General features: G+C 44.5%; 1 protein-coding gene across 1 annotated transcript in view; it reads left to right on the top strand.

The window, feature by feature from the left end:
* ANO4 (anoctamin 4) overlaps positions 1–22,949 on the top strand; it is a 289,216-nt gene that overhangs the window by 82,638 nt on the left and 183,629 nt on the right. The window contains exon 2 of the mRNA XM_036251806.1: positions 10,660–10,854. Coding sequence (XP_036107699.1) covers positions 10,800–10,854 — 55 coding nt within the window. The 5' untranslated portion in view covers positions 10,660–10,799. The remainder of the gene's footprint in view (positions 1–10,659; positions 10,855–22,949) is intronic.

Raw genomic sequence — 22,949 nt, 5'->3', positions numbered from 1 at the left:
TTCTGTCTCAGTTCACGGAACACCTTTCTCTTCTCGGTCTTCACTTTCCAGCCTCCTCAGCATGCAGTCCTGTTGCCTGCCTCCTCCTACTGAGCGCGGTGCTGCCATGTGGGCTAGCCAGGCTGCCTAGGTTCACACATTGGCGGTGACCTTTGGCAAGTTGCTGTCTCAGGACCATAGTTTTCTCATCTGTAAAATGAGGATAAAGAATGTACATGTACCACGTACGACTGATGAGATGGTCGAGTGAGTTAATGCAGTCAGCACTCAGAACAATGCCTGTCACACAGCAAACCCTCGAGGGATGCTGCCAACCTTGTTGCTGTTGGATTGTTGCTCTCCTTGTGGATGGTCCCTCCAGATTTCATCTGTGATCTCTTTTCTCCAGACATACAAGCCTTTCTGAGAGCTTTCGCATTCAGCTCTAGTTCAAGCACTCCAGCCAGAAACCTTTCCAAACTGCACACCTCTATTTCTGGCAGTGCTGGGTGAGCATTTTATTTGGATGCTTCCGGGAAGCCAGAAACCAAGCATATCCGAAGCCAAACCAAAATATTCCATTCATGTTTTCATTCCTTTTCTATCTTCAGGTCAAAAATCAATTTTGATTCTTTCCTCTCTCCTTTACACATAAAAAAGGTTATTAAATTCTACAGACTACTTTTATTCTTACCACAATCTACTGCCCCAGTTAAAGTGGAACATTCTTCTTAAATCCCTGTTCTGAGATGCCCAACCCCCAACCCTGTTCACCTAATGACAGTGACTCTTCATTGCCTTAATATGAAAATTATGCTTCTCGTGTAGCATTCAGAAATTCTCTATAGATTTTAAATGTCATACAAAAGTAACTTGTCATTATTATTACTTTTAGTCTAAATAGCCAGTGTTACTGCGCAGACATCTTAACCATGCTTGAAACTGGGCATCTTTTCCTACCTCGAATTCGTTCTGTCTTTTTCATATTTTCATGCCCTTTGCCTCTGCTGCCCAGAGCGCTCTCTCCCTCCATCTCTGTGTGTTAGTCTTACTCAGCAGCCGGGCTTGGACACAACGCCACCTTCTCTGTGGAGCCTTTGCTAACAGCCTTCCCTCAGACTCTCTAAGTCAGGGATCAGCAAACTACAGCCCACGAACCAAATTCCACCCACCGCTGGGTTTTATCAATAAAGTTTTACTGGGTCTCGGCCAGTCATTCATTTATGCAGCGTCTGTGGCTGCTTTGGGTGTACAATAGCAGAGCTGAGTAACTGCAACAGAGATCACATGGCCCACAGAGAGAGAGACATTTACCGCCTTGCTCTTTATGGGAGCAGTATACGGCCCCTCTGTCCCGCTGGAACTGCAGAGTCCGTACTGGTCCTCCCTCATGAACCTTTCACATCTTCCTTCTGCAAAAAGAGTACTTTTCACTAAATTCCACTCACTTGCCTACACTCATTTATGTAAAGCACTCTGGAGGGTTAGTGCTTATCAGTTGATGCCACTGGTAGTAAATCATTTTGTGTTTCATTCCTAGAAGCATTTTATTGACTACCAAGATAAGTTACAAAGTTGCATCCAGACATCCTAAGGAGTAATGTTCTTATGCTATTTAAGTGGCTCACTCGGTGAGGTCATTTAACAAGCGGTTCACTGGAACGGAGGATTGCAGTGTATACTGTTTCGTTATGTGTGGGTCTCCCCATATGCAGTGGATACCAAGTTCCCCCTTAGCTACTTTTGTTTCCTGCTCACAACCTTACGCCAGGAAATGCCTGCTCTGTCAGACTGTGAGCTCCATGTGTGCCAGGATCTGCCCTTTGTTCTCCGAATCCTCAGTGTGTAGCACAAAGACCTTAACAAATGTTTGTTGAGTTAATCAATAAACAATTGAAGATCTCAAAAAGAACTCTTTCCCAAGGTATTAAATTTAAATCTTGTACTTGTAATTGCCTAATCACATCCTTCAGTGTCACCTGTGACAATACAGGTTTCCAGTTGTTCGTGTGGAAAAGAATACAATAATTAATTAATAATACAACAACAAACTCTGCATTTCACAGACTCACAACTGTAAACCTGCTTTGGCCCCATCCTGTATTCTATTACCACAGGGTAAGTTTTATATCTATCCATGTGTATCCGAAAGGGGGTACAATGTGCCCAAGTTCACAGAACACAACGAAAACCAACCCCTAAGCTTTCCTGAGGTGACAAGGAGCCCATGGCTCTTTTCTCTGTTTCCCTGAATGAAAATCTAGAGATTTAGGACAAGTGAAATATCACAGGATGAGGTAAACTTAGATTAGCCTTCAGAGTAGTGTGTGTGTGTAGCAGGGATGATGACACCAGCTAACACAAAATGAGAAAGTTTGGGGAATAAAGGTAAAGGATAATAAACATGAAGTTCCCGAGAGCCTTCCAATGAAGTGTTCAGTGATGATGTTGACTTATGAGGGTGTAGAACCATTAACTATTAGAACTGAAAGAGATGGAATTCGAAGACTCTGATAGCCAAGGTTCAGGTAGTAGCACAATTCCAGTAAATGAGAAGATGTGAATAAAGGAACTTTTTATGTTTGAGGAGATAAAAAAGCACCCACATCTAGCAACAGTAGGGAGTGTTGACTATGTCTAAAGGGACAAGGATAATATTAACCTGGCTAGTGAGGGAGCCATGGCAGAGGAGCACCCACAGGAGTAGACCTTACAGAGGGCCCTCTGCTGGGGCAGAGCGGGGAACAGGGAGGAAGTAACAAAGGCTTTCCTCCCACCCTCCAACTCCTGCTAGTGCCCCCTGGTGGCTGAGGCCAGCTGGACGCCCGCGAGGGAGCCCTGGTGATGCAATCTGTAGGAGTCAACTTCCCAGGGCACAGAGGGTGCAGGCACAGTCTCAGTCTAGTCCCTGGCTCTGGGGACAGATATGTAGACAGTTATAATGCAGGTGGATAGTTTTGATGTTGGTATGTACCAGGTGCTAACAGGGTACGGGGAAGGGACATGTCAGCTTAGAGAAGTGGGGGTGAGCGGCTGGTAGGGGTTGGGGGTAATGGGATTTCTTCAGAATGGCAACGAATGAGCTGATTCTGGAAGAATGTGTTGAATTGGGGGTCTGAGGGAGAACATTTTAGGCACAAAGGAGGATATAACTTGTGAACTTACTACTTATGACCCAACTGTAACCACTAGCACCATTTCATTCCAGCTTATAAGACTGTTACTGGGGCTATTTGTCAGTTCTCTGCTGGGCACCCACAACCCCACATCTCAGTGGCCACATCCCGAAACCTTTGCCTTTTCTGCTCCTGCGTCTTTGAGCAGCGGGTGTGTGATCGTGGCAGGGGTGAGTGGGATGTGCTCAGGGTTGCGGGTCAGGTTGAAGCCATCCGTGTGTCTCACCGTGGGCCTGTGACTACTTGGGACATATGCTTTTCAGGGTCATGGCAGGAACACCAGAGACCCAGCCAACACCATGCAAACACACCGCACATCTCCACTGTCATCCACTAACATCCCCTTGGCCAAAGCAAGTCATGATGACCAAGTCCAAAATCAGAGGAACAGGGACTATATCTTCCCTCTTTACTGACAGGCCACATGATGGAAGAAGGTAGGAAAAACTGGGGACAGCAATCCAGCCTGTCACGGTGGTTTCCTGAAATGAAGTCCTTCTGTTAGAATTTTATAGCGGAGGAAAAAGGCAACTCTAAACCAGCCCCATTTGGGGAGAGAAAGAAGTTATAAAAAGTCTAAAGAATCTAGGGAAACCCTAGAAATTGATCTCCAGCCCTTTATTTGAATTCAAGTCATGCTGGTTAAACATTCTTATAGGATCTTGTTCTTTCTGATCTCATGAGTTCTTCATATAGACATTGAGCCAAACATGAAATCTGGGAAATATGATCTAATTCTTAGCAGTTTTGGCCTCTTTTCCAAGTGCTTGGCTGCCAGTGTGGCTTTAGACAAGACAACTGTCACAAAATTACAAGTAACAGTGACTTGGCAGGAAGTTCTTTCTGGTTTCGATGGGTCGGTGTTGCCAGATTTGTGGGATGTACACAGCAGGAAGACTGAGCAGGAGGCAGGCCGCCCCAAGGACCTGGGGTGGCGGAGGAGGGTCGGGGTGTGGCGGACGCTCTCCTCAGGCCTGCTGAGACAACTGGGCTCCAGCCTCAGGCCTCCAGACGGGTGCTATCCGGGCTTCATCTCAGCACCTGTGACTGCGCCCTGCAGTGTGCCCAGGCTCAGTCACCCGCCTTTTCTGCGGCTCCAAGCTCCTCGGAATCTGTGTGCTGGGTCCTCCTGCCTCTCCTGACTGAGGTGGCACCAACTCTGCCCCCTCTGACGGGAGGTGGGTTGTGCCCTCTGCTCTGTGCATTCCTGTGTCTGAGTGTTCTTTCTCCCTGGGAGCTGGCAGGGTATCAGCCTATTTTTGTAAACGTTTTATAAAATGTTTTTTGAGCCCAATAAAAGAGGATATTAGAAAAGCTCCAGAAAGGCTGGGAAAATAAATCCAGACCTGAGAGGAGCCGGGAGGATTTTCACTTCTGTCCTCTGAGTGTCCTAGAAGACAAAGTGCTGGGTTCGTCCTCCACTTTGTGGTGAGACTGAAAAAGAGGAAACTGGAAATCAGCCTCCCATTCCACAGATGCCTTTTTTCTTAATTGGGAATAGGTGAGTCTTCTCTTGGGCCCAGGGTAGTGACATTCAAAACATCATGTTTCAGCGACTTGAAAAGTAATTTATCTAAGAAGTGACAAGAGAAGGGATGCGACACAGACGTTGTCGCCGCACGTTGTGACCAGTGATGGGACAATAAGTGTTCCTGGGACCCGGAGCTCCTCTGCATCCCAGGAGTGGCATTTAGATGAAAGGGATCATTTCCGCCCTGCGGTGCAGCCAGATGTGCCCCTTGGAAGCTGGCCAGAAAGAAGGCACATGGAAGAATTTTATTTATTTTTTAAATTCTCACCCAAGGATATTCAGATAGAATGGAAGGGAGGGAGGGAGGGAGAGAGAAAAACACAGATGTGAGAGAGACACATCCACTGGCTGCGTCCGGCACGACCCGACCAGGGCTGGGGACGATCCACCACCGAGGTACGTGCCCTTGACCGCCGGCCGACGCTCTAACCGCTGAGCCAAACCAGCCAGGGCATTATGGAGACATATACTAGCATTTTCTATAGAGTTTCTGAGACAGACAAATAAATGAGCTTCAAAGAGCTATGAATTTTGTTTTCTGTTATCGGAATAGCAAACGTTTCTTGTGTTTCTGTGGACTCGTTGAATTTCTCAGGAGGAAGCGCAGACCAGGGAGGCTCGTGGGCTCGAAGTGGAGGAGACAGAGCAGAGCAGGAGAGCCTTCGGGAGCTGGCCTCGCGCGGTGGCCCTGGAGACACGGAGCAGCGCACATGGGAGAGGAGGGGGAGGAAGGGACGGCCCAGTCAAGACTGCCGAATGCCTACCGTGGGGGCCGACAGTCTCCCAAGTATATGTCCTGATCCCCAGGACCCGTGAGCGTGGCCTCATTTGGAAAGAGTTTGCAGATGGGCTTGAGTCTTTGAGATGTATTATCCAGGTGGGCCCTAAGTGCCATTACAAGTGTCCTTAGCGAGGCAGAGGGCGCTTAGACGCGGGCACAGAGGAGGAGGGGCATGCGTGGGGACGAGATGGGAGCCACGTGGTCACGGGGCGGCGAGCACCCTGGAGTGCAGCAGCCACGAGAAGCTGAAAGAGGCGGGGAACCGACTTTGCGGCTGGGGAAACAGCCCTCTCCACACCTGATTTCACGTCTAGCCCCCAGACTGTGGGAGTAAGTTTCTGTGGGTTTGTTCAAGCCACCAGAGTTGTGGTAATTTGTTCCAGCAGCCCTGGAGCACGAATACCCCATCTCTGGGAACAAGAGAGAGTTTTAAAACAGATGAGCAGAGATTGTGCCAGGGCCTAAGGGGTGTGAGAACGAAGAGTGAGGGGAAGTCATCAAGGTGATAGAAGCTAAAGGTGACAGCTAGCCTGTCACCCGAGCAACTGCTGTATCCCAGGCACTGCCGTAAAGACGTGGACGGTCCTCATTCATTCTTACAGCTCTGTGAGGCCTCATTCGACAGGTGACGACATGGCAGCACAAAAGGGTCCAGTCACTTACACCAGGGAAAACAGGCACCGTGTGGTGCGGCCAAGGGGAACCCAGAAACTCCAGCTGCCGCATCCACATGTTAACCACACACTTTACTTCTCCTCCTCCCTCCAGGTGCGTGTTTCTCAAGGTTCTGACTTGAGATCTTGTGATCATGTAAAGCAGATAATAGGTCTCAAGAAGGAAAAACAACAATATTTTTTAAAAACCATGTTGTGAGGTAGAATGGAGGGAAGAGTAGACGCTTGACGTCACCTGGGCTCCGTCTCAGCTGGGTTGGAGAGAGAGTGGCCCGCTGACACCGAGGGAGGCAGCCAAGCCAGGCCTCGGGGGACCGAGGGAAGACGAGCGGGAGCCTGGCTTCGACTTCTGCTGCGCAGGTGCACACGCTCTGTCATTTCCTTGACTGGCTCTTGACCCTGTGCCTGCCTGTGCCCGAGGAGTGTTTGTGCCATGTGGAATGTCACATGTAGGGGAGAAGGGGCCGAAGGGGGACTGTCCTAGAGGGGGCGCCTCTCTGTGGAGTGTCCTTTGTTCAGGGCCAAGGAAGGAAACAGAGAAGGGCACACTAGCGCCTTGTCCTTAGAGACTCCTGAGCTAGTCAGAGAAGCGGGGTATCCCCGTGTTGGCCGGTGAATGGGGTGCCGGGCGGTGCCTGGCAGGTGATAAGGGTTAATGGCAGTTAACTGGGTGCTGACTGTGGGCCAGAGGGACCGGAGGGCTTCCCGGCGAAGGTTTCAGCTGGTTCTCACTGAAGAGGGAGTTTGACAGCTGGTGACGAACCCGGAGGATGTTTCAGCACGTGGCAGGCTTTGGGTCCAAGGAGCGCCAGAATAGACACCTTCCAAACCCACCTGGGTGGACGCCATGCCTTGCAACCTGCTCGGTTAAATTATTCAGAACATTAGCGTGTGCTCCGCTGTTTGCCTCGCTAGGCTACACGGTACAATGGAGAAGAGCAGGGTGAGGCTCAGTTGCCACTCGCGTGAGCTTGGACCCGGAGCTTCACCTCGGGTTTCCCGTCTGTACAACGTAGACAGTCGTCCCGGCCACTTCGCACTTCGACTTTCACGGCTTCACCCTATGGCGGTTGTTTCAAATGTATTCATTAAAAAGTGGATCGAGACAGTGAAAACGATGCCGCGCGCTCGGTTGTCTGAGTCGATTATACACCCCGTATTACAATTAAAATTTAAATCACTGTACCTGTGGACTGTAGGCCTGTGTATTCGAGCACCCAGGAACCCTTCAACGCCAGGTGCAACCCTAGGGTCTGGAAGCGATTCACAGCGATAAACGAGGGACGACTTTACCCATTCTCTGTCTTTCAGGGTTGTGGCGAGGCATTGATAGGATAACAGTCGATATCTAAGCACAGTGCCTGGCATTTAATGGATAATCAGTGTCACCCTTTTTCTCTACAGTAATTAAGAACAAATTGGATGACGCGGTGTATTGGCTGACAGTTCGTTTCTGAAGATGTGACTGCTGAATCGTCTACAAGTCTTAATGTTTTCATATGTCTGAAGCACATTTTCTGTCTTGTGTACTGTTTGTTTATCTCTCTCCCCTTCGTGGACTTGGCCACTAGATATGCTCTGTGGGGCCAGGCCCTTTACCTGTACCTCTGAGAACTCCTAATTCTTGGAGGACCTGAATGGATTTGCTCAGGTATTAGGGGTTCCTCCCAAATGTCCCTGTAATATATCCATTTCCCCCACATCTATTCTCTCCTGATAATACTCATGAATTCTTTTTTATTTTTTAATATTTCCCCATGATCCCTTTTATTATATATTTTTAAATGTGGAAATCAGTTTCAAGGTCCTATGCCATTTATTTCCACTATGTAATTTATATTCTCATTTGTCATCTTATGTTTCCTTGAGGGGAGTTATATAAGAGCTAGAAGGGCCACACTGACTCACAGTCCTGGTCCCTGCAGCCCAATAACCCTCTGCAAAGAGATGAGAAGAAATGTTTTGGGGACAGCCGTTTATTTCATATTTGCAGACTGAGATGGCATGTACTGTCTGATGTTGACTTAAAACATTTCTCCCAGCCGCTTCATCTGTCACCCAAAAACCTGCCTGCCTTCTTCTAGAATACTGATGGGTGTGCACACGTTCATTTTGCACCCCTGTGGAAAGGTGGGGCACACAGCGGTGTTAGGGAGCATGGGTGAGGGGAAGAATACAGGGTTGGTGGTATGGTGCTAGTCCTACCCATAGAGAGAGACACCAGGGGCCTATGACACACTTGCCCAGGCGCCTGAGCGTCAGAGCAGGGCCTGCTTTGCCAAGGGAAGGCTGCCAGGCCACCTCCCAAGGGGTCACCCAGCATGGCAGGCCTTACTTGGGTGAATTTCCCAAGACCAAGGCTCAGGCTCACAGCATGTTGGCTTAGAAACCACTTCTCGGGGCTGGACTCATACCAAGCAGTTCACGGGAGATAGACGTGTAGAAAGCCAGGAGGCCAGTTTGCTAGCTCACACCAGAACCCTGTCTGCCGGGTAGGCAGGAACACGGGTATCATCATTCCCCCCTGCGCTGGCGGCCACGTCCTAATCTGAAGGTCGGCTGCTGAGCACTGGCAGAGCGAGGGCATGTACATGGGTGAAGGAGAGTGCAGCCGGGTGTCAGGACTGCCTGGCTGTGCGCTTGGAATTCTCGAACTCTGTGCTGACGCCTGGTGGGTGCTCCCCAATTTGTCTCTATTATACTGTTTTTGTTGGTTGGTTGGTTTTATACTACCATGGCTGACCAAACCTCACTCTGACTTGAGACATCATTTCTTTTCTTTTTAAAATAATTGTTTTCCTTTATTGATTTTAGAGAGCGAGGAAGGGAGAGGGAGAGAGAGAGAGAAACATCGATGAGAGAGAACATAAATTGGCCGCCTCCTGCATGCCCCCCACTGGGGATCAGGCCCACAACCTGGGCATGTGCCCTGACCAGGAATCGAACCAGTGACCTCTTGGTGCATGGGTCGATGCTCAACTACTGAGTCACACTGTCTGGACGAGTCATTGTTTCTTAAAATTTGTTAGAATTTGCAACTTGACCCAGGTTATATCTTTTTTCCCCACCTTGGGGAAATTTAAGGTGACTCTTCCTACTTCTCACATGACCCATGATTACTGATTTATAGTTTACCTCTGAGCAGGCTTTTCATTTCCACACGTCGGGGTTTTCAGCAGACTTCTTGCTGTCGCCTTCCAGTCCTGGTAGTATATAAGCTGACTGTCCCACCCCGCCAGGCTCACCAGACTATTCAGCTAGCCACTGAAGCAACTTCTAACTTTAAAATTTCTACCTTCAGGTGTCACAAGATTCTCTTCTTAATAAAAGATTCGGTGATTTTGTCAAGCTTCGCTATTCCCTGTCCAATGGCATGATTCCTGACCAAGTCCCTCTGCTGGGTGGCATTCACAAGGCTGGCACCTTTCCTTGGCCTTTTAGAACGAACAGCTCTGGGTCCATCCCCGTGACTCTGCAGCCCGGCGCTGCCCTCACAGTGCTGCTTTGCACAGATCCATCACCTTTCATATCTCACTGATGCTTCTGAAATGATTCTCTAGGTCTCTTTTCCATCAGTAATTTATCAGCTGGAATTCTTCCCGAGTGAAGAACTTGCTCTTATCAACTACTCGGTTACCTTGAAACATTGTTAATAAAGGAAAAGGAGGACAGGTGTTTGCATCTTTCCCTCTACCAACTTTCTTGAGTGATGAACTGAGATTTTAGCAATTTGATCAGTGCAGTTTTTAGAAAATATAGCTTTTGAACTCAGAATTTGATGTATTTCATATTTATCAGTACGTGCGATCCATATTGAGATAATCGATGTAAATTGGTGCAATGGATATATTGTTTTGATGAGCTTGACATGATGTATGGGATTTGCTCAAGGCTGTTCTGACACCCGAAAAGCAAACCAACATCAAAGGGAGTGCTGGAGATGGAAAGGGATTGGAAAAATCCTGATATTTGTTAAAGCTGGACAGTAGTTTCGTGGGATTCATTATACCATTATTTTTGCTTTTGATATGTTTAAAATTTTTCCAGATAAAATAGGTCTAGAAATGTACATAATTCTAAGGTTACCAGAGGAGTAAATCTGAGTTTAGTCTTCAACTCCGGCCTCTACCTGAATCCCGTGGAGAAAGGTCTTTGATTTTTGTTGAAATTTCAGATACCCCAGCAACAGTTCTGAATCCTCGTAGCCCCCGGCAGTAGCTTGCCAGATATGTGAATATTTTCCAGGATTTCGAAAAGCATTTAAATACTGGACTTCATTGGATCCCTGTTCATAAAACTCTTGTCATGACATCTGAGGTTGTCCAGCTGTGAACGAAACAGTGTTCAGGAAATAATGTAATGTGAAATCAGTTGGTGTCACAATTGTAGCATCACTCCCATTCCTGAAGAACTGGACACACGGTGGCTTACGCTGCCTGAATTGCACGGGACCCAGTCTGGCATGTGAGCCTTTCTGAACTCACTTCTTCAATGTAATGGTGCTATTTCTCATTCCAGGTTTAAGTGTATCTATTCATGGGGCTGAAAAGCGTTTGCAAGTCCATCAACAACGGCGAAGTGTGGCAAGCCGGCCAGCGTCCCGCCGCCTGCCTGTGGTCAGGCATTCCTCACTCCCACCGAGCAGAAGGTCAATAAAAATGGAGGCGAGCTCTTCCGGAACCACGGGTGGGAAGGCCAAAGCCTCCCACGCAGGTAATGCACGGGGCCAGTTCGACAGATCCACGGCAGTAGCAACCCAGCACCCCGCGTTACATTTTAATGATTGAATTATGCCAAAATTCCAGTTAAGCTTGCTTTTTTGAAGAGTCATGTTTCTTTCCTTTTCTTCACTTCAGTCAGTGTAAGTGTCACAAAGACCAGTAAGAGGAGAGAGAGAGAGAGAGAGAGAGAGAGAGAGAGAGAGAGCGAGCGCTGTGTCAGAAGGGTTAAGGCTGCGTCCTGCCTATAGTGGTCGAACCTAAGTGGAAATCTAAGTGAATACACTGTCTCAGTTAAAAAAAAAAAAAAAAGCTTGATAAAACAAAAGAGATCTGGCCATTTTCTTGATAATTTGTTCTGGGACAGACCAGGGAAAAAGTCAAACTGAAAATGTCCACTTTGAAGCTCAAGATATCTGACTTGATTTGCCTCCATCCTGCTAAAATTGGGGCAGAAGACTGGGATCATACTGAATTTCAAGGCTATGGGAAGCATTCTAACGTGTAAAAAAAAAAAAAAGTTAAAATGAGTCAATATCAAAGTAGATAATTTCAACAAAAAGGTTTTATTTGCCTGTTTGGATGAGAAGCTCATTTAAGTGTTCATTCATTCATTCATTCAACCAACGGATTTATTCAGTGCCTGCTGTTTGCCAGGCATTGTTTTGGATGCGCAGGAAACATCAGTGAAAAAGGCAACTTTAGTGTTCATCTGACTCATAAGAACATTGAATTTTGAGGGAATTTAGAAGTCATTTAGCATAACTCTCACCCAATCCCGATTCCTCTGTGTAATGTCCTGACAGATGACCACCCAGCCCCAAATAAAGCCAAGCATGTCATGCCATTCATATCCTCTCTGTCTCTGTCTCTGTCTCTGTCTCTGTCTCTGTTTCTGTCTCTCTCTCTCTCTCTCTCTCAGTAGACAACCTTATTTTCTGACTTCACTGAAAAACCCCAGGGCTATTGGGCATAAATCACTGCAGAGTCCTTATGTTCCATCTCCAGATGTGTTCCTCTTTCTTCCCTTTCTTCCCCTCTTCCCTACAGGTTTTAGAAGAGGAGGGTCTTTCCAATGACCTTGAATAAGTCTTTACTTGTAGCCTTCACCTGTGGCCTTGGCCATCCCTCCTCTCTTGAGCCTTACTCAGAAGAACACGTCCCCACATTCGCTCGTGGTCCCTCTCCCTTACTGCTGGCTCTCTCCCCTAATCTGTTAAACAGCCGGAAGCCTCCCCCATCCCCATCATAGTCATTTGCCACGTTCTCTTTCATTTGCCATCTCCTCTGCCACTTGCCCCTCCCTTCTAATCCACGCATACATACTAGAGATTCATTTCAAGGAATTGGCTTTCATGATTAAGAGGTCTGTTTACGCAAGTCTGAAATCCATGGAGCAGGTTGTCAGGAAGGGCAGACTGCAACTCTTGGGTGCAGATGAAGCTGCTGTCCACCGGTGGAATTTCTTCTTTTTCAGGGAGGCCTTAATTCTGCTTTTAAGGCCTTTCAAACAATTGAATCAGTCCTGCCCAGATCATCTAGGATAGTCTTCCTTACTTAATTTCAACTGATTGCAGACTTTGATCACATCTACAAAACCCCTTCACAACAATACCTCGATCACTGTTCACTGAGTAACTGGGGACTCTAGACAAGTTGGTACACCAACTAGACTGTTAATAAGATCAATCAGATATCTGATCAGACTGATTTGCGATCAGCTCTTCAAACACTTGGTACTGTTTCATGTCTCCCAACCTTTGCTCATGCTGCTTTCTCTAGGACGCCCTGGTTTTGCTCAATTATATTTTAACATTTTAAAATTACTTGTCTATCTCCCCACCATAAGGTTTTCAAGGGTGGAAATTCTAGATTGTTTATATTTGTATCTCCAGTAATATATAGGGTAGGACTGAAATGAACCATCATTAGCTGTTTTTCAGACTATTAAAACAGATTTCTTTATAAACAATTTTTTTCCAGCTTTGTTGGGTTATCACTGACAAATTACAATAGTTTTCTAATTGTCCTACCTCCCTTTCTTTCAACAAAAATTTACAGAGGGACCACTAGGTTGCCAGGCATCCTTCAGGTACTTGGGATACAATAACGAAATTGACAAAGGTTTTTGACCTCAGAGAGTCCATATAGCAGCTGGGAGAGACAGACAATACAAAAACGTGATACCTTATATAGTGTTTAGGAAGAGAATAAGTACTATGGGTAAAACAAAAGGTAGGGGAATCAGGTGGTAGGATTGCATATTGCAATTTTAAATAAGGTGGTCAGAGTAGGCCACATTGTGGAGGGGATGTGTGATCAAGGACTAGAAGGAGTCAAGAGAGCCATGTAAATTGGCAAGTTCATTCCAGCAGAGGGCCAGCCAGTGGACAGGCCTAAGATAGGGATGAGTCTGGAAGTTTGAGGAACAGCACAGAGGCCTCTGAGCCTTAAGTGAGGCTCAGCTTAGAGAGGTCAGGAGGAGCAGATTGGGCAGGGTCTTGTAGTCCATTGTAATGACTTTAAATCCTGTGTGAAATTGGGGCACTTAAGGGTTTGGAGCAAAAGAATCCTATGGGATGACTTATATTTTACCAAGATCACATTGGCTACTGTTTGAGAGTAGACTATAGATAGAAAGGATGAAAGGAGAAGGGTCAGATAGGAGGCCACCATAACAGTCTAATCAAGAGATGATGGTAGTTCTCACCAGGGGTGGGGTGGGGTGGGGTAGGAGGTTGCAGAAGCAGTAGTGAGGATTTGTATTCTGGAAGTATTTTAAAGATGAACCAACAGGACTTCCCAGTGGATTAGATGGTAAGAGAGAAAGGAGTCCTAAGTATGACTCCAAGGTTTTCGATCTAAGTAAATTGGATTGGTATCCAATGGAGAGGGCTGAAGAGGAAACAGATTGGTGGGTTTAAAGGGAGAAGTAGAGCCAAGATCAAAAGTCTGCTTATGAACCTGAGAGTACCGAGAACTGGCAAGATCATGTAGGTGGTGGGATAAACATGTCTGGAGTCTGAGAGATTGCTCTGGGAAGGAGATACAAAATTGACTGTTGTTGTCATAGAAATGGTCTTAAAAGCAGCGAGGTGAAAAGAGATGACAAAAGAAAGAAATAAAAGTGGAGAAGGGGAGAATATTAAGAGCTGAAATCTGGGGCATTCCAATAGTAAAGGTAAGCGAGAACATGAATCAGCAGCAAAAGAAGATCAAGAAAGAGTGCCCAAAAAGAGTGGGCAGAAACCAGAAATGGCATGTCTTGGAAGTAAGGAAAGTTGATCAAGAAGAGAGGAGTGGTTATCTAGGTTAAATGTTGCTGAAAGTCAAGAAAGTCAAAGACTAAGACTTGGCCATTGATTTTAGTAAAGTGAAGATCAGTGGGGATTTTGATAAGAGCAGTTTTGGTAAAGTGATTGAGATAAAACCCTGATTAAAGTGAATTTAAGAGAGAATGGAAGGGTATGAGTTGGATACTTCGAATACATACAACTTTTTTTTTTCTTTTGAGCTGTTTTGCTGTGAAGGGTAGTGAAGAAATAGGGGAGCAGCTGAAGGAGAAGTAAGGTCAAGGGAGAGATTCTTTTCAGAGTAGCAACTCTCCAGCAGATAATTCATGATGTTGGAAAGGGGGCAGAATTCATGGCGTGGGCATCGGTGAGAGAGAGGAGAGCTATGCACAAGACAATCATGAATAGTTTGTCTGTGATAACAGATGGGAAGGAAGAATATGTGGATGTTGGGAGTTTGATGAGCATCTAAGAAGTTCTTTTCACATTGTGTCAGTTTTATTTGCAATGTGGGAAGCAGGGCCATCGCTGAGAATGAGAATGGAACCAAAGAGAGAAGCAGAGAAAGGGGGAGAGAAAGAGATATGGTGTGATGATATGATGGTATGACAAACAGAGGAAATATGATTGCCAGTCACATTAACGAGCCATTGGAGAGTTGTAGTCATGATTAAAGTAGGACTAGTCACCATGGTTGTGTGTTTTTCTTTAGCCACACCAGTGAAGACATAGAATAGATGGGCAAGCGATTTTGCCAAAAAATTAGGAAAAGAGTGATCGGCAGTCAAAGGTGCATAAGAGGGAATGATTGTAACAATCGATGATGTGATTTAAGCTTTGTAAAGAGGGAAGTCAAGCCATCAAGGGGGTGAGGAACAGTGGAAAGTTGGCAGGAGCAATCGGTTGGAGGTCCCAGAGGGTTGACAGGGTGTTGAGGTAGGGTAGTGGGAAGAAGAGCTGGAAAGAGAAGAGATAGTAATGAGAGAGGGGGTGCATGATACTGACATTATGGAGGGGGTGCTATTATTAGTAATAAGCCAGTCTAGACCAGAGTATGAAATGAGTGACTGTAGTCGGGTGAAGGGCAAGATCATTGGAGGAAAGAATTCTCAGGACTGAGAGGCCAGGATTTGGGAAGGATCATCTATGTAGATACTGAAATGGTCAAGAATGGAATAGTTTTGGGGAGCGTGATAATAAGCCAGGAGTTAACTTCATCATGCAGTGAGGGAGCATGACCTGGGAGGCAGCAGGTGAATGCAGTGATAAGGGATAAAAAATTATGTAATATAACAACCTGAGATTTAAAGCTTGGGGTATTTAGGGAAAGGGAAGAACAGTGGTCTGAAGTAGCATTAAGACTCAAGTCTTCTAAGTTCTCATCACAAGAAAAAGAAATCATGACTATGTATGGTGACGGATGCTAACTAGATAGAGTGTGGTGATGATTTTTCAATATGTACAAATGTCAAATCATTGTTATGTACAGCTGAAACTAATTATGTGTCGGTCGTACCTCAATAATGAAAAAGAGACTCAAGGAAGATACCTTCTCCTCCTGATCCATTGGTGTCAGTGCTGTAAGAGAAAACAGTCCCATACGAAAGAGACACAGGGACGCAGTGACCTCTGGGAACAACCTGGCTTTTCTTAGAGAAGATGAGGGAACAATCTGAGGAAATGCTGGTGATGGGAAGAGAATTTTGGAGGGCCCAATGGAAAGGTTTGGATGTTGGATAGTTGCCTTCAATGGCTCTAATTATTTTTCCAGACCACTCCAGAGTTCTCCACCACAGAAGAGACAATTAACATTATCCCTCCTCTGCTGAAAAATCTTCGTGGCTGTCCAGAAGAAAGCGCAACCTTGTGATCACTCTCCACGTCAAACCCCCTATTTTTCCCTGGCCTGTGTCCTTGAATAGACTTCGTAACCTGCAGGTTCTACTTGAACCACCCCCAGCCTCACTATTTCCTTTCCACTTCTCTGTCGTTGCTCAAGCTCCTCCCTCTTTTTTAGGGATGGCCCTTTCCCCAATAAATCTCTACTTCTCATTTCTCAAAATGTAACCCAAGTTCCACTTTTTCCCCAAAGCCTTTCTAGTTGTCACTGGTCAGAGCTGATCTTCTACAGAACTTGGAAGCCTTATCACAGTCCCCCTGCTTTTAGATTTTATGGTTCTCCTAAAAGGCAGTATTTAATTTATCTTTGTGTTCTCCCCCTACCCCCATGTGTTATTCAGAGTAGGTTCTTATTGCTAAACATTATTTGATGTTTGTCGAATCTGTTCCACCCATTGGATACGGGTTTGCATTCTGAAGTTACACAGAGTAAATCTAATTCTTCTTTCAAATGATGATCCTTCAGTTGTTCACTCATCTGAGCTGTCAACTGAATCATTTCCCACTTGCTTCAATGTTTCCTTCAGTGACTTCTTTTTTTAGATTCTTCACCATCCTGCCTACTCTGTTCTTAGTGACAGTCTTATTTCACGGTTGCTTCTTTGAAAACAGTGTCCAGAATTGCACAGACTGACCCAGGCAGAGTCCTATACTGATACTACTGTAATACAATTTAAAGACATGTTATTGAGGTATTTCCTAACAGTGTAACATCAGCATGGGGTAATTTAGCATAACTCTAGTCACTTAAAAACACATCACTACATTTGTCTGTCTAGAAAGATCCTGCTTTTTCCTTTTTAATTTAAAACCAACATTTCATTGTAAGTTGGATGTAATGGGATGAGATTAAACTTCCCAGATTTTTACAGTAGCAACGAATTTAAGGGTTAAAAACCTGTGTTTACATACCTACATATGATAGCACAATTTTTAATCCCCCAATTCGAAATCTTAGAGCATGTGATGTTGTCAAACATGACCTATTTTGCTTAGTTTATTGCATCATTTGGGGGAGTATGTATTTGTAAACAGATAGTAACGAGGATAGAAATAGCCCTTAGGTAACTTTATAATTCTTTGTAAAAAGGCACAACACTCATGGTCTTTTTGGTTACTTACAGCCTCTCTCATTCTGTACTCAGTGGAGAAGTTCTCAATCAACAAAGAAGAAAAAAATATAAAACCAGACACAACACACACTCACACACATTCCTCCAACACACACACACATCCACACACACGCACATGCACACACACACGCAAAACACAAACAAAAGTTGATCTGTATCGCATTCAACAAATGATGTTTGAATTTAAAGAAGCATTTTGGTATGCTTTTGCAATATTTTGGTCGTATTTTAGCTAGTCATCTGAATACTTATTTATTGTGCTTCTTCTTGTGATGTTAAATACCTACTTTTTGTTTCAAAAGATCAGGTTGTGTATATAATAGGAAATCTGACCCTTTATTTAATGTCAGGTTTTCTTTGTGCAGACTTAAAGTCTTAGTTGTTGTTGTTAATCCTCACCCAAGGATATTTTCCACTGATTTTTGGATAGAGTGGAAGAGAGGGAGGGAGGGAGGAAGAGAGAGAGAAACATTGATGTGAGAGAGAACACAATGATTGGTTGCCTCCTGCCTGACCCTGCAACCCAGGTATGTGCCCTTGACTGGGAATCGAGCCCTCGACCCTATGGTCCAAGGGGATGACACTCTGACCACTCAGCCAAACCAGGCAGGACAAGTCTTAATTTTTTAAACTGGTACATAAAACACGTTTGTGCTGTTATTTCTGTTTGTGTCAACATTGTAGAATATCTTTGGGCCTCATTGTAGTGGGGTGTGAGCCTAGATGTCGTAACATAAACATTGGAGATTCACTCACTGAAGCACCCATCCTCACCTCCAAAACGGACAGTTACGATAGCATCTTAACTCCTTTTGTTCTGTTTTTTTCCTTGTTGTTGAATATATCGGATGACACTGGTTAACAACAGTGTGTAGGTTTCGGGTACACAGTTTCACAACACATCATCTGCACACTGTCTCGTGTGCTCACCACCCAAGTCAAGTCTCTGTCCATCGCCATTTGTCCCCCACACCCTCCTCCACCTCCCCGCTCCCGGCAGTCACCACACTGTTGTCTGCGTCCGTGAGTTTTTTCTCTTTTTGCCCCCTTTTTGCATAATCACTTCACCTGCCCACCGACCATCCCACCCGCCCCCAACAGCACTGAGTCTGCTCTCTGTGAGTCGGTCTCTATTTGCTTCTGTTTTTTCTCTTCTTCTTTTCAGTTTTTGTCCTTTTGTTCTTAAAGGATGTTATAGACTTGCCACTTGGAAAGCAAAGCCTAACGGAGCAAGTGATGCTCCCAGGTACCACTGTGGAGTTTTTCTTTCAAGGTGTGAAGTTTTTACACTGGCTTCTGTTTTATTTTTCTAAGTAATGGAAGCATGTGGCTCTGTAATTTATGTTTTTCTATCCAGACAATACATTTCACTGTTTAGAATCCAGTGACAATTGATAGGAGAGCTGTCCTTTAAAGCATTACACAGGATGCACCACGAAACTGTACATGTGTGCGCTCTCTCGTTCTCTTTCTAGTTAGAGCAAGAGAAGGATGCCTTGTGTCCTCGCTGAATCCATGACCGTAGGGACCCAGCTTGAAGCCTGGCTGGCCTGGGCAGAGCTGTGTGTGCACCACAGGCCTTGCTGTGTACACTCTGCTACCTTCAAGCAGAGTGAGCTCCTTCAAGGACAAGGACAAGCGCACTTTTCTCCTTTGGAGCATCTTTGCTTTTGCTTAAAATCTGCTCGTTCTACAACATACCCTCCCTCACCAGTCCCAGAGACTCGTCTTGGAAACAAGCTGATTCCAAGTCTTTATTGTGAATAAAGCACCCCTACTTTTTGTGTAAGTTCTTAATTAAACCTATATAACTTCTTTAGGTGATTTCAGAAAGGGGAAAAAAATCAGGGGGGGGGGGAGGGCAAGTCCCTTGAAAACTTACTCCAAGTGCAAGAGAATTTTTTTTTCCTTTTCAAATAAATGTGATGTAAATGATTCTGTTGGGGAAGGATGGGGTGTGCAGAGATTGTCTTTTATCATCAAGTGATTTATTTCTAGAGCCTTTAGGGGGATTCAGGTGAAGGAACCCCCATCTGTGGTGGGTAGTTGGATGCTCCTTTAAATAGCCTCTACCACAGTCCTACGGAGTGATCATGCTGGATTATTTGCTAAGCCAGGGTGGCCTGCCTCATCTCCATCATGCTGTTCACACTATTCTGGTTTCAATCAATTTATACTGAGTGTAACTGGAGGATCCCTACTGCTAAATGCACGCTCCCTATTCTGCTTTAGTTTCTAGCTTTGTTTTGTCTGTTCCAAGTGACATAGCTTACTCTTTTGTACAATAAAAATTTCATTCTGACTTTTATTAAACATACTGTGAGAATGATGCTTGTTCTTATTTCCTTCTTTTTAATGTATTTGTGAAGTTTTTTGGCATATGAATGTAGTAATATTGATGTCAATATACCTTGCACTATATTGCAAGTTTCAGGGAGTGAAAAAGCCCTACTGTGTTTTTAAAAAGATCAAGTCTAAGCCCAATACTGAAGACCTACACAGTGCATGTTCTCATGGGCGGCACTTTTATGTATCATGTGGGGTTATTGTGCTAGGTTGGAGTGTTAAATACTGTTGAAGGCAGGGTTGTCATTTTTATAACTTGCCTTGGTATTTTATCACCATTATTTATTACTTTTGATACACGGAACGAGCTGCATGCATTTATAGGCTGACCGGAGGATGTATGTAATGTGTCTTGTTTTTAACGGAATAAGAACTGAAAGCGTGAATTAATAAAACTGATTAAAATGGAAAAACGTGCATATTTAAAATGCATATTATTCTGCAAGGTAGATGGGACTTCAATTTCAACCTTTTGTTTTCAGCGTACTCGTACTAATGCATCACCACTCTGCTGCGAGATTATTGAAGAGCTTTCAAACTCAGCTTCTTATTTGCACAGAGTCATAGATCTTAGGAGCAGCAGGGACATTTTAGCCACATTGAGCCCTATTAAGTCATCCATCTACTTTTTACAAAGTTAATAATCCCAATTCCCAAAGTGCTTTCTGAAAGCCGGTTGTTAAGTATGTAAAGAAAGAGCCAGACAGCCTTGTAGTTCTCCGTGCCATTAGCCCTACGTAATTTCAGTTCTTTTCCCTTCGAGACTGCAAACTTGTCCGAGTGCCTATAATGTACTGACAAGTGTTTATATGGAAGATACTTCCTCGGGGCTGAAATGGTGTAGAACTCTATTACACGTGGTCCTTAGCTCATGGTCATGTCCAAAGAGATGATCAGTCCGTGTTATTTGCTTATAAATAACTGAAACCAATTATTTAATCCAAGCAGAGAAGGAATTGAAATCTGAATGATATAGAAAGCCTGGAGAACCAGCCTTGGAAAAAAAACAGAATGAAGTACTAAACTATCTGAAATCAATGAATTACTTTTTTTTTTTTTTTCCTAGTTTTGCATTGTTTGTCTCAAGTTTTGAAGACCTAAGAGAGACGTCCTACCGGCCATGCATCTTTCCTTTGGCTGGGTAGAGGCAGATGAGAGAAAGGATGGGATGGGGGAGACCTCTCCTTCAGCTTCTATAAAGCTTGGTTCTCCTCCCACCCGGAGTGCACACAGCAAGGGAAAGACACTTGCCCCAAAGAAGAGAGCGGTGATGTCAGAACAGGGAAACAGATATGAAGAATGTCCACTGCAGGGATCTATACTTAACCTGCTAGAATAGAAGCCAAACTGTACTAAGGGCTGGAACAGAGATATAAATAAAGTTATGGGAACATTCTTATTGTAGACAATTTAAGAAGGATTCAAAAGGCATATGTTCTAAAAATTGGACTTTGAAGGCCAACCAGGATTTCAACAGGAGAATAGGGGGATGGCCATCCAGATCTAGGAGAGAACATCACAGAGACAGTGCATTACGCTGGTTGTGAATGCAAGCTTTGTTGTTAGATATTTTAAACCCCAGATATGTTACATAATAGCTATACAGACTTGAACTAATGACCTAATTGCTCTGAATCTCACCTGCCTCATCAGCAAAATGAGAGTATTAATACTTGTCTCTCGGTGTTAGGGCTGCCAGATGAAATACAGAACTCACAGTTAAATTTCAGATAAACTACAATTACTTTTTGGTATGAGCAGGTGCCAAATATTTCAAGGGGCATACTTACAAGAAAAAAAAATGTAATTGTTTGTTTGAAGTTGAAATTTAAAGTGGGAACCCTATATTTTTGTTTCCTATCTGGCAACCCTATAAAGCATTGTTATGACAATTAAGTAAATTTACGCATGTAAAGTGCTCCATATGATCCTTATCACAGAGTAGGTGCTCAGTAATCAATGGTAGCGACCATTTTTGTGTCACCATCATGACAGGCAAAATTCTGAAGTCTGAGAGCACATGTCTTTCTAATCACTTCTTGCTCAGTCGCTGTGCCATGGACCAGCTTCCCAGTTAACTTGTGCCGATAGCAGTAAGAGGACTTCTCACTTGGCTACACTGATTCAGGGCCACTCACCTTCTTGTATTCGTGTGGTTTCTCTTTCTTTCTGATTTTGTCAGATGTTTCTCTTGTGTATTGATTCCACTTGACTTGATCTTTTCGCCACTCATAATTAATGAATATTATTTTCGATTCCCTTTTATAGCCTAATACTAAGAGTATAAAGAGCACCAGGCTTGGGGCTGTAATTTAAGGGTGAAGAACAGAGAAAACTGAAGCATCGATTGCAGTTGTTTGAATTGGAAACTGTAAAGCTTAGTGGGTATGGATCAAATTATCCCGCTTTAATGACTATGCCCCATAAAGCAGAGTTAGAAGCTTTCGGAAGTCTACAATATTTCTTCTCTTGCTCTTCCTTTATCTGTGTGGCCCATCAGATAGTCCTAGAGAAACGTCATGAGTCACAGAATATGTCCCTTATTCCCTTGTAGGATTTGGAAAATGATACTTTGTGGACATGTTTGTTTTTCCAAGTATTTTAACCTTCTTTTACCTCTTAAAAGCTCAGCAGCCCTCTCCCCTTTGTGCAGGGTATTTTTCGCTTGTACCGCTGTGGCATGCAAATGCTGGGACAAGTTGACACCATGGGAGAGAAACTTTAGGATGTTGTTTCCCCAGTGAGCTAGAATATCTGTAGTGCTGTCTGTGTTCAGGAGAATCAAATGTCTGATAATAATAAAACGACAGGTCCCCATATTTCCAACCTCAAGCGCTGTTATCTGCATACGTTATCTCATTTAATTTTCATGATATCCTCATGCTGTTATCCTTTTTTTTAAAAAAAAAATGTTTTTCTTTATTGATTTTAGAGAGAGAGAGGAAGGGAGAAAGAGAGAGATGGAAACATCAATGAGAACATCAACTGGCCGCCTCCTGCACGCCCCCCACTAGGGATCAGGCGCACAACCTGGGCATGTGCCCTGACCGGGAATCGAACCGGTGATCCCTTTGTACATGGGTCAGTGCTCCACCACTGAGCCACACCAGTCGGGCTGTTATCCGTTTTTTATGGTTGGGAAAACTAAGGCACAGGAAAGTGAAGTAACTTGCCCAAGGATCTATGGTCTGTAAGTGGCAGAGGCAAGATTCCAAATCCAGTGGTATGTGGTTCTCTCATTCCTTCTTCTTCAGGCAACATGATCGCAATATTTCTAGCTAGTTAGTATAACAAAGAAAATTTAAATCAGAGCCCTGTACTCGTTCAGACCTTAGCATAAGAAGACCATACTGAAGAAGGAACCATTAGGGTTCCATCGAAAACATACATAGTCACCCTGACGGGTTATTACTGCTTTC

This window comes from Molossus molossus, unplaced genomic scaffold, assembly GCF_014108415.1.
Source record: "Molossus molossus isolate mMolMol1 unplaced genomic scaffold, mMolMol1.p scaffold_m16_p_10, whole genome shotgun sequence".
Taxonomy (NCBI): Eukaryota; Metazoa; Chordata; class Mammalia; order Chiroptera; family Molossidae; genus Molossus; species Molossus molossus.
Note: the sequence above shows the minus strand (reverse complement) of the source record. Positions and strands in the feature narration are given on the sequence as shown.